The sequence below is a fragment of the Cynoglossus semilaevis genome, chromosome 20, assembly GCF_000523025.1.
Source record: "Cynoglossus semilaevis isolate Cse_v1.0 chromosome 20, Cse_v1.0, whole genome shotgun sequence".
Lineage (NCBI taxonomy): Eukaryota > Metazoa > Chordata > Actinopteri > Pleuronectiformes > Cynoglossidae > Cynoglossus > Cynoglossus semilaevis.
Genome location: NC_024326.1, coordinates 9,077,916 through 9,090,467, shown reverse-complemented (window position 1 = coordinate 9,090,467; position 12,552 = coordinate 9,077,916). Strand labels below are relative to the sequence as shown.

Genomic DNA, 12,552 nt, shown 5'->3' with positions numbered 1-12,552 from the left:
ATTTTAATTTCAGTATTTTTTCTCCGTTTGTGCCAAAATGTGAAAGTACACTGATGCATTAGTTTATATTACTGTCGGATTGACAGTGTTGGAAACAGTGGTACAATGTGTATATAAAGTTGGGGGGGGGGGGTCACAGCTCCAAATATGTTAACTTAGGTGGACTTGACAAAAGTCCTGTCTACAAAAGGGAAAAAGAACAGTTTGGGAACCACTGCAATAAACAAATGTGGGTCTTGTAGATAGTTGGTATAAAAAGGTTATTGTTAGAGGAATACGAAGATTCTTCTGTTTGAAACTCTCACACCGTCCTCTCTCAAGGTCTTCAGTCCTTCCTCCTGTCCATCCCTGCTCCTTCTCCTCCTCTCCCTGCCTCCGCTCTTTACAGTGGATGAAACAGAACATGGTTCCTCATTATCGGCCCGACTCCTCCCTCTCTTTTGACTGCTGGTGTTTCTCCTCCCTCCCTCTTGTGCAGCGCGCTTGGCAGTGTGCGTTAATCCCGGATTGTGCTGCCCTGCCGTCTGCATCCAGTGTTTGCTGGGAGAGCATGGCACAGCTCCAGGAGCCCTGTGCTCACACAGGAGAGCAGTGAGCGAGCGAGAGAGAGAGAGAGAGAGAGAGAACCAGAGTGGGAGAGAGAGGGAGGGAGAAGCAGACAGAGCTGCAGTTTCACCACTGTTTCAGCTTCATGTCTGGTTGCTTTACCGCACTGTTTCTGAGTTTGGATCCCCCTCTTTCCCACAATCAGGAGAGAAAAAGAGAGAGAAAGAGAGAGAGAAGAAGGATGGTGCTCGGCCCTTCACAGCTCTGGCTGCAAGTGTGAAAGAAGAAGAAGAAAAAGAAGAAGAAGAAGAAGAAGAAGAAGGAAACCTTTCTTTCATCCTGGGTTTCAGCATCTGGCGACCTGACTTTTTTAATCTCTTGTTGACACGTCCCGACCACTGACAGCCTCTGACATGGAGTCTCCCACCAAAGAGATTGAGGAATTTGAAAGCACGGCCCTGAAGTACCTACAGCCGGAACAGATTGAGAAGATTTGGCTCCGACTCCGAGGACTGTGAGTATTACCACTTTATTATCATTTTCAACAAGTGTCTGAGTGTAGCAGTGCCAAGTGTCTCTACATGTATCTTTTTACTGCATGCTTTTTTAAAATTTTATTTCCATTTTTTCTGAATATTTGTATTTTGTTATTTTAAAAAAAATAATATTCAGGGATAAAATTGAGTAAAAATTCAGATTTTTTTTAAATTTATTAATTTATTTACTCGTGTGTGTGTGTGTTTGCATGTGTTTGAACCACTTCCTTTGCGTGGGGAATAATATAGTGCATCAAAATAGGGGTGACCATGTGGAGCCTTACATTTTTTTCTTTCCTTTTTTCTTTTTTTAGATCCAGACTCTTGTTGTGCACACAGGTGTACGCAGAAAGCAAATAACTGATGAATGAAAATATGTGTACATACAGTATACACCATACAGTCCCTGAATTTTTCCCACATTTTACAACCAATGCTTTTTATAAAAACAAATTAACCACTAAGAAAATCCTTTTTATAACTTTAAATATTCCAACGATTGAAAGACGTGGACGTCAACCTGTCAACACCTTTATGACCTTTTGCCCAAAGATGAAATCCCTATGGGGCTTATAGTGCGTGCCAATAAAAAGGGATGGGAGGGGTTTGTCATCATGCCCCTCAGCGGGGGGAGGAGACAGCTGTGTTGCTGGGAGGGTTGTGTTTAGAAAAAGATATCTTTCCTTTTTTTCCCCCCGGGAGGTGTCAATGAAATACTCTCCCACTGCACCAAAAAACAACTACGACATGAATGGACCCAGCGTGGGCTCATGCAGCAGCATCTTCACTTCTCTCCCGTACTTATTCACCATTAGTGGTTTTTTTATTAGTATTTTTATGATATTTGGACATTTTAGGTCTGTAGTGCGTGCGGTTTCAACCTTCAGCCACATCTTGTTTTGTCAGATGACTCATTTTGTCATAAACTGTTATCACCCGTTGTCGTTTTCAGGAATTCTGAAGCCTAGTGAGCCAAATAAACATAAACAGAAGGCCCAGGACTTTTTTATTAAAAAACAAAACAAAACATATATATATATATATATTATTATTTTTTCTATAATGGCTTTGCAGCAGTCTGCTGGCCGCTCTCTGGGCTCCTGTTGCGTGTCAGGGATCACATTAGCCTTTAATCTCACAAAGAGCCTCTGTCTGAAGAGAGAAAGCTCGGACAGACACAGATGTTGACTCTTCACACAGCGGAGGTTGTATGTTTTAACAGGAAGGGATTGACAGTTTGCTCTGTGTGTCCACATATGTGTGTGTGTGTGTGTGTGTGTATTCTATACATCAGATGTGTATCTGTGAGGTTATGCAGCAGCCAAGTGACATTTACGACATTGTATGTGCTGCCAGCTTATCCTGGGAGATTTGTTTGGCAGCGGTATGATTTGTGTGTGTGTGTGTGTGTGTGTGCACACTGGATGACTATCACTGCACTCTCTCTGGCCAGTGTACTCCAGAGTACACCAATCATCTGTGGACGGCCAGAGAGAGCTCCAGATCTGGACGGGTCTTCCTCGGTTCAACCTTGAGTGATGCGCTCATCAAGGAACGAGCCGCATATTTTTTTTTTTTTTTTTTTTTATGACGTCCCTTTGACAAATGCACCTTGGTGTTTCTGCATCGATAAATGGATCCCCAATGATTTCCATTAATAAATTAGGTCACTATGACGGGCCGGCCTCCCTGTCACACGCTGATTAATGAAAATCAATGAATTATTTAATCATTTGATCAACAGTTCATTACCGAGTGCTCCCTTAAGGGCAACTAAGACTCGGCCCAAGGAGGATCAAGGTTGCCAGATGACTACGTCATATTTCTGAGGCACTCGCCTTAAAAAGTCGAGATTTTTTTTTTTTTTTTGCAGCAAATGTTTTCAATTTAACTGTTGTTTTAGAACATCTGTGATGAAATGTTTCAGTGTGTTCTAATGTGTCATTAACAGCAACAAGGGTGGACAACAGTGTTACATTTTTCTTCAGTGACATCAAGACCAAAACTAATGAATTGGCTCGATACGTAACTACAAAAAAGAAGACAAAAAAATGTATATTATGTGTCACGTATACACGAGGAAGAAATGACTACAAGTCAATTAGAGCTATGCTTGGCTAGAAGGCGGGACATGTAAACAGAGATCCAATCAGAGTGAGTGTGTGTCCAGTGGTAGAATAAACAGAAGACGGTTCAAAGCCAGGAGTGGGAACTCTGTACACTAGAGTGACAAAGACACGTCCACTAGGACAGATATATGGACGTTATTGATTATTTTTTATGTCTATGAATAATATAATGATACATAAAATTAAACAATAAGAACACATAAGTCAATGTAAATAGGATAAATAAATATGACTAATAAAGCTAACGAAATTTTGTGTCAGAATGAAAATAAACCTGGATTATTTCTCTTTTGACACGAAACATGAACCGTCGCCTTCATCGTCGACCGAATTTAAACCTAAAATTTGACTCAAACTAAATAAAAGTATTGACTAAATTGTGGCCAAGACCAAGTTACAATGTAGTCAAAAGTGATGAGTGGACTTAGGGGTCGGTGAGGTTTAATTGTGATTGCGCTCCCTGACTGTGAAAGGCTGAGTCCTGGGCACAAACCTATAAATGGTGACGGTAAAAACAGTGACAGGCTCAGTAAAACCTTAATGAAGTTTTTGATGGTTCAGTGCTTCACCTATCACCAGATTTGTTCTCAGTTGATTAAAGGGACATTGCAATATATGGCACGTTTTGTGTCATTGAACTTCTGCATGAGAAAAAAAAACAGTTGTTTATTTTTTAGAATCTTTTTTGTTTCCTCAACAACCACAGTTTGGCTTATATTCAAAACATGATTTAACCTGCAAAGGTGTGTTTTTTTTAAACAAAAAACACATTATTAAAAATGATAACAGACCCAGTCAAGACACAAATGTGTATGTTTTACATTGGAAACCCTCAGCTGCCCTCCAATGCAAATATTATTTGGACTGGTCTAACCAGTGACCAAACGACCAGTAACTAATCAATCATCTGTCCTGGCCATGATTTGATTGACCTTTTCTTTGGTCTATTAGGTCTGGATTTTCTTATTAAATTCTCCGTGACCCTCATTATCACAACAATTCCTGGAATTCCCGTGACTCATTTCAACCCACATCCTCATTATGCCGAGGACAGTATGTTAAAGCAGCCTAATTAGAAGAAGCTCTGTGTTGTCGGTGGACACGAGGGGCACAAGGCACGGCTGAAGCAGGAAAAGGGCACACGGTGGGATAGGTGATACAGAGTTGAAGTGACCAAACTGGACATATTAGAGATTTTAACCTTTGCCCTTAGAGTTTTATCTTTTTTTTCACATTTGTCTACAGTTATCTTCCTGTATTTCATACTTTCAACCCTGACATCATTCCACTTTTTTTTCTTAATTACAGAACAGACCTTATATGATCAATTGATTTTTTTTTCACTGACCCAAGGGAGCCTTCAACATTTCTGCACACAGACCAAGTTCCTTAGCTTGCAATTTTTTGCTGAGCTCTGTGAAAGATGGTTAGTGGAAATGTCTGAGAAACAAATCAAGCTAAGTGCTGTGAACTGCGTGACTAGAATTTTAAGTAAGTCTCCGGACCAAAGGAGTGAATCTGTCCTTCCCTCCACTTCACTGCTAACGGCGTGTTAAGTGTGTGTGTGTGTGGATTCAGCTTTTAGAACACTGTTGTTCACTCTTCGTGGATGTGTGGGTGTGTTTCAGGCCAGCTGATAGTACTGTAGTGTTTTAATGTCACTGTGTAGGATCCCAGCGGGTGCAATCGCACAGTAGGTGGGATGTCAGGGGTTGAAGTGGTTTGCATGTGTATTCGTTTTCGAATATCATTATGGCTCTTTTTAATTCCTAATTTGCATAAGTGATTGTAAACATTATACTTTTTTTTTTCTGTGTATGTAACTACGCCACTGAATGACGGGGATGCTGGGAAAAGAAAAGAAAACAAAGCAACAAAAGCTGCTTGAAAAACATTTGCTGTGTTTACATACAGATTATGAGTGAAGACATTTGAATACAGCAGCGTTTTTATAGATCGCCCTCTGGGAAGTCTTTGACCCAGAGTTAGGAAAGATTTTTTTAATCGTAAACCTGTGTGTCTGTGTGGGTGTTTTCTAGTGTGTGTGTGTCACGCTATGCATTTCAACTAGTTTACAGTAATATATAGAGCATTTATAAGAAATGGACAGTGTCCATCCAACGTCTGCTGCAGGTTCCAGTCTTTTTAATATTTTATTATTTGAAGTTCAGTACAGGACAAAGAGTGAAGTTTTGGTTGGCGCCTCACAATTCTCATGTTTGTTTGTTTTTCTGGCAGCCGCAAGTACAAGAAGACGTCCCAGAGGTAAGAGCTGCTCCCAGGACTCTGGACTTCCTCCTTCTCCTCTGTCATGATTAACCACCACTGAGTCTCACACGTCACCATTTTGTCAACAGTATTGTACGGAACAAATCTCATCCCAACCATCACCTTACTTTGTTTTTATAAATCCACCAAGCTTGGAATTAAAGAATTTTTTTTTTTTATGTGTGATTAAATAATTTCCTTGCACGTCTGTTCTTGTAGGAATTAAAGAATCAGTATTTAAGTATTAAGTATTTAAGTATATTTCTGAGGATATTACAACTATAATCTTAATCATTTTAATTCTTGTGAACTTCTTCATTTGTTAGAATTAGTGCTTAATTCTATTTAATTTAAAACTCAAATTTCTAAAAAAAAATAATACAACTTTATTCTCTCAGTTTTAATTGTTCTCGTTCTTGAATGTGATCCTAATAGTCTGTCATAAAAAGCATCACTGTCAGCAGGAGTGATCGCGGTGAAACGCCTGATGAATAACTTTGGTGCTGTTCATGTTCATGTTATTTTTATGAAACTTTCATTAGTTAAGTTCTGTTGGAGACACTCAGGGGAAATCAGTCTCTCCATTAGCCAGAACTGAATGTGTGAAAAGAAAACAGAAATCAATTATTGCCAGTGGATGAAAGAACAATAAACTATCGTTTGTTAGATGTGTTCATTTATTGATCTGAATAATGCTATTGGACACTTTCATTAATCATCCCAGCCCTGTGTGATAGAGCTGAATAGAAGGACCAGACGACCAGACAGAGCAGGTGGAATATTGACACCACTGCACTCTGAATGACTGGATTATTTTATATGTTTTTTCTTCTCTTAAACCTTTTAAACTATATATAATTCATAATCAGATGTCAACAGTCAACATTTCAAATTATAGGTCTGAGTGATAAAGGCAGTGATGGTAAAAAAAAAGACACCAAATTCCACAAAATATGACTCTGTGCTGTGTAATTATACTCTAAAAATACCTGCGGACAGATTCTACCCACTGTACCTTTAAACCAAATGACCAAATGACTCACTGTGGCCATTTTTAACTCTAATTTAATGTCTATTAAGAGTTTCTTTCTTCTTTCTTCTTTCTTCAACTCCAGCTACTTCTCAGATTTACATTGAATGCTGTTCTCTTCATCGATCTGTCATTTAGATCCAGGTTTTACCAACACGGCGTAGTTGCCATCCCACTTATAAAAGCAAGTTTTACCAACACGGCGTAGTTGCCATCTTGTTTGGTCTTGAAATTATTGTCATTAGCGGAGTGTTTTTTGGTGGCATGTTTAGAAACTGAATGTGAAGTTTGTCATGGCTCTATATGAATGGGTTTGGCATACGTACTGTTGGAGACCCAGGCCACTCTGGGTGGGACCGGCTCAGCAGTCACTGTTCCAGTTCTGTTCCACTTACAGATAATGCAAATGAGGTTTTCTTTAGTAGCAAGAGTATAATTAGCGGCGGCGCGGCTAATGTTCATAACAATACAGACTCGTGTCAGGTTTGACAGCAGGAGCTGATGTGGGATCATTTATATCATTGTGCCGTTACTCAGGCAACACTGCTGAGACCAAATGAATTCCTCTCCTTTCACAGGAATTTCTGATAATCAGGAAAAACAGCCTGGTCTTTTTAAAGCCAGATAAATATGCCTGTTAATTTATGGTCTCGCATTTCCAAGATAACTGACCCGCAGTGAACCCCATCAACACCCGCTCCAGCTCCAATCACGAGAATGCATCTGCATAAATTGGTAACTGGTAAGTTGTACCAGTGTACTCCACGAATGGAGCTCAAAAACAGAAGTGTTTTTCCCCCGACTGTAGTGCTGTTTCAGAGTCTTGTGAACTGTGGGATTCCTGCACAGTTAGAGTAATTGAACGGAGCGCTCCTCGTGCTCCTCATTGGCACAGTGTGAGGTGAGCGAGCTGTTGGAGGCTCCCTCTCTCTCTCTCTCTCTCTCTCTGCTGGGTGGAGGAGTTCCTGTGTGGAGGAGCACGATGATTGACAGCTCCATATGTGTCTGTGTAATTACGACCAGGCTAATTGGCAGAAAGGAACACTGGGACTTTGTCATTACTGACACTCCAGGACAGCCCCTTACATACGCAGATGTTGAGAGAGAGATAGCCCCTGTCACCGGGGTAGGGATGGAGCAGAGGACTGTTTGTAAGGAAAGAGAGTTAAAGTAGGGCCGGAGGCGAGAGAAGACGGAATAAAAAAGGTCGTGCTTCGGCCTGTGTGCTGTATGTGTCCTTCCAGTGTTTACTTCCAGTGGTGAAACTCCAGTGGTGAAACCTGTTGCTGTTGAGGTTGGCTTATAGTTTTCCACCCCATGTCTACTGTTGTGATTGGCTCTTTCAACAACTGACACTTTCATGTCCCATCCCCCTTGGTTACTGTTGCTATGCCGGTCAGCCTTTATTATTAAACCACATAGACTTTGTACTATACAATACACTGATTTAAAAAAAAAGAAAGAAGGAAAATGCAGGTTTTTTTCATTCCTCTTCTGTGTTAAGAAAATGACAACACTAAATAACATATTTCTAGTCGCTTTAGCCAGTACGTTCATTTATTAGTTATTATTATTAGTTATATAGTTAGGTATCACATTCTTTATTTAGTCTGAGAACACGGGTGGGAAAAAATTGGTCGAATCACTTTCGTTGCGTTGGTTGTTGCGTGGATTTGTAGATTAACGAAGCCAGCACCGGTGTCAGGCAGGAGACCTACTACTACACCACCACTTTAGCCACCGTCCCCTAATGAAATCATACAATAGGGATGAAAAATGCTTCAGAAAAATGGAGTGGCCACTGCTGCTCGCTGTGATGCTTTGGAAACGATTGTAGTTCCTGTGAGTGCTGTGACCCTGAGCTCAGTGAGAAGAATGAGCCTTCAGGTGGAAACAAACAGCAGGATGATCGTTGAACAGTCAGTAAAAAACAATCGTTCTTGGTCTGTCTGACACACGTCCTTGATTATGAATGTAAATGTATTGTAAAAATGACCATAACTCCAGTTGAATGGAACGCCTGTTTGATCTTTGAGGACACATTAATCTATAGAGTGGATACATTCATCAGATTGAATCATAGCTACGGTGGTAACCTGACCCTCAGAGAGAGAGAGAGAGAGAGAGAGAGAGAGGGAACTGTGTTAGTCTTCTGGTGATACATTCATAGATTCATGGACTAATCTCTGCCTTGTCTGGTCGTAAATGTGGCAGATTTATTTTGTTCTGCCGAGCTGTAGAGAAATTAAAGCTTTTTCCCAAGCGGTTATGAAAAAAAAAAAAAGATATTGATCACCCAAGGCACAATCAACACAAAGCTTTTTGTAATTCTCTTGATTGTCTGGCCTGGAAACAGCAGCTAATGAAACAGTGATTACTTCAGCGGGTAAATATGTTCAAATCCTCACTCCTTGGAGCCCGGACTCTTAAAGCTGGAAGTTTTTGTCCATCTGTTGTCGGCAAACGTCCAGTCCACCCTAAATGGCCTGATGCAGTCAGCCCAGGTGCCGTTGCTGTGGCTGTGTGTGTGTGTGTGTTTGTATTAATCTGTGTTTATGTGATTGTTTTTGTGTTTACTCTGCTCAGCTTCTTGTTCACATCGCTGCCCCGCAGCAGTGAATGTTCCGCAGTCTGATTCATCGACACGACTGCTCGCTCAGTCAGGACCGGTTTATCAGAAATACAAACATTAGTGTCAGTGTCACTGAATCTAGAAGGTAGAACATTTAGTTTTGTCAACTGAGAGAAGTAAAAAAAAAAGCAAACTGACAGCTTGAAGAGATTAAGAGCAGTGGAAAGAAAGGTTAGGAGTCACCGAGGGAGATCGAACTCTTACCTTAATATCAGTAACCAGCGAACGAACCTTCCAGCCGTTGGCTGCCTTTCAAAAGCAGCCCATTAGATGCTGTTACTCCAAGCCTCTCGGCCTCTCTCACTATTCTGCCGTCCAGGGTAATTTGTCTGGGACAATTTACTGCTGATGATTGATCTGCTGAAACAATGCAGACGTTAAACAAATATATAACCCATTGATATTGCCAACACTTAAGAAAACCCAGGACAGAAAATGCACTGGGAGTAAACATCTTCAAAGGTTATAGACGTAAATTGTGATTATGTCTTTCACATAAATGTCTCCTCTGGTCTGTTTAGTTTCTGTGATAAACACAGGCCAGCGATGAAGAGTTGTGTATTTATCACTTGCGTGTATGTAGAATACACAAACGTACTATTTAATGCAGTAATATTGCAATAGTAAAATGTCCATAAAATTCTTCAAATTATTCTTAACAGAAGTACTTCCTAATTTAGTCCTGAAGAGGGAGTTTATGCAGTCGTTTGATCATGAGAAACTTTGTGATGATCAACATTTTAATAGCTGCCTTTCTTGGCCTAAAGATGGTGCTAATAAGTTTGAATGCACAAACAATAGATAGTAAAATCTGAAAAATGTTTAAAGATAATGCTTTCGCAAAGTTTCTCTTCTGAACAGATTTAACTCTAAAGGCAATATTTTAACAAATAAATAGTTCAGTCTCTGATACTTTATCTTCTTCCTTTTGCTCATAATTAATATTTTAAATTAATCCCAGAAAGTTACAGTCCATTTATACCATAGATTGGCTCTGTGTCAATAACGTCCAAGATTTTAAAAAACAACAACTTTAGACTACATTATTGGAATAATAGGTGAGATGTAAAAATGAAAGTTCTCTGCTGAAGCGTTGATGTGGTGCCGTCAGGTCAGTGTGTGTACCTGTTCAAAACTCCCATCTCAAATCACCGCCACTTCACCCCATCTCCTCCCCTCTCATACCCAATGATTAGAGGGGTAATTGCGCGCCTTAAACAACCCTTTCCACCGTTTCCTTTATCCTCCACATCAGGTGTGAGGGCACTCTCTTCAGTGTGCATGATTCACCGTGCGGTTTAAGATCTTCTAAACTGTGCAGGTGCAGAGTGAGAGAGTCGCCCTTCGGTTCGTGCGCCGGTTCACATTGAGAATATAAAGACGGTCTTTGACATAAGTATATGCAGCCGTGATGCAGCGGGCTGCACGTGGAGATGTGGCTCCGACACACGCTCGCCCAAATGGCTGTTTGGAATGGATTTTCCAAACAACAGCTCTCAATAGCTGCTCTGCACACAATGAGACAAATCACTTTCACATTGATTTTCCTTTTTTCTTTGCTATCTTTAAGTGTGGGCACAGGAGCTGCTGCTGCTGCTGCTTCTTCTTCTTCTTCTATTTTTTTTACACTAAAAGTTTCTGCACTGATTATTTCCCCCCTCTTTACCTAAGTAAAAATGACATTATTGAGCTAAGTGCATTGCTCTTCTGGAGATTGATTACAAAGCCTAAATAATGGGCTGCGTTAAATGCTCCAGCAGAGATGACGTTTCCTTGGTAAAGACCCAGCTCATGAAAGTCCCCTTTCCTGCTGCCTCCAGCAGATAATATTGTAGATTTATGATGTAGATTGTCTCCTTAATCTGTTCTTTTTTTTTTTTTATACCCACCCTTCCTCCAGCCTCAGTAATCTCCATCCCATCTCTCCTCTGGTCACTGCTGCAGTTTGTTTGACCAGAATCTTTTATCACGAACGAGGAAATAAAAAAATATGACAGTATTCTTCTGTCCATCTGTGTTTTTCATTCAGGAAAGAAGAAAAAAAAAGATAGTTTGACCGCGCTGTGTGAAAATGTGAACTGTTCTCCAGTGTTGTGAATGCCTAATGTGTGATGCCTGGCAGCTCCTGTGGTTGTACGTGTGTGTGTTGATGTTTGTGCGTGTGTTTTTCTCCCCATTCATCTGTTCTATTCATCGCCTCAACTCATTCATCTCCAGCTAACACCGGCAGTTTCAGTTCTACTGAGACTCACACAGCTCAAATACACTGTATGTAGATTATCAGCAGCCCACGGCCTCCGTCCTATTCTTTCGAACATAAATATTGGCTTTTCTTTTTAAAGCAGAAAACATCAGCTAAATGAAATACTCAGTAATAAATCTTATTAACACGTTCATTCAGGAGCTGAGATTCTTTTTAAGAAACTCGAAAAACGTAGATCTATTGGAATACTTTACCTAAACAACAGGAGGACGTGACTGTACTTGAACAGCTGTGGTAATGCAGTACATCAGAGAGAAGACTGGGTGAAAGCTTCACACAGATGCAGCCTTACAGCCGTGACATCACTGAGTGCCAGCTGGAACAGCTAAAAGCCAGGTCATGACACAGATGGATAAGAATTTGGTTCTGGTGACTGTGACACGTTCATAACACATGTAGTGCTGCCAGACATTTTGTTTTTTTTCCCACCTAAATACAAATTAAAATAATGGCGCATACCTGGAAATACCTGGAAAGTGCTTTGATTCTTTGGACAAAGAAAAAAACAAAAGCAGGGCAATTTGTGGTTTTTTGTTTTTTGAGTGATGCAATGGTAGGACTCCAACCTGTGACCACCTGGTCCCCAAATCCCATGTGCTTTATGTTACATAGCATTTGTAAGGATATTTTGAGCCAGTTTACATGAAAAAAAATTCCATATGTTTTGATATTTTTGTTAGTACAGCTGCCTGCTTACAAAGCGGACATATGTATAAACTCTTTGCTCAAGTCCCTCTTCAATTTTCACTTTTTTGTTTTGCAGAAACTTATCAAACCCATTCATTAAAACTTGGCTTTTCATCCGGGCTTGAACACTCACCGAGCAGGGACAGACTTGATTAGTAATGTGCTGCTCAGCTGTTACATAAACAGACAATAAAGGAGTTGGCATTGAAACATGATGTTTGTTACTTGGTACTGAGCTCCTTTGTCAAGTGCAGAGAGATTAATAAACACATTTGGCTGTGTGGCCCTGCGCGTGTTCTGTTTGCAGACATCCATCTTGTCCGCTTTCAGAGCGTGTGCGCTCGGGGTGTGTGTGATGGTGCGTGAATGTAGGAGTGTGTGAATAAACACACAAGTGTTTGCTATGATGTTAGTCAGAGTGGAATGCTCAGAGTCACCGCAGTGACGCATCAGTGAGGTGT

The 12,552-nt window shown here is 40.5% G+C and overlaps 1 protein-coding gene across 1 annotated transcript in view; it reads left to right on the top strand.

The window, feature by feature from the left end:
- The first annotated feature begins 715 nt into the window (after positions 1-715).
- LOC103396408 (calcium/calmodulin-dependent 3',5'-cyclic nucleotide phosphodiesterase 1C) overlaps positions 716-12,552 on the top strand; it is a 41,381-nt gene continuing 29,544 nt past the window's right edge. Inside the window, exons 1-2 of the mRNA XM_017042361.2 lie at positions 716-1,060; positions 5,450-5,476. Coding sequence (XP_016897850.1) covers positions 960-1,060; positions 5,450-5,476 — 128 coding nt within the window. The 5' untranslated portion in view covers positions 716-959. The remainder of the gene's footprint in view (positions 1,061-5,449; positions 5,477-12,552) is intronic.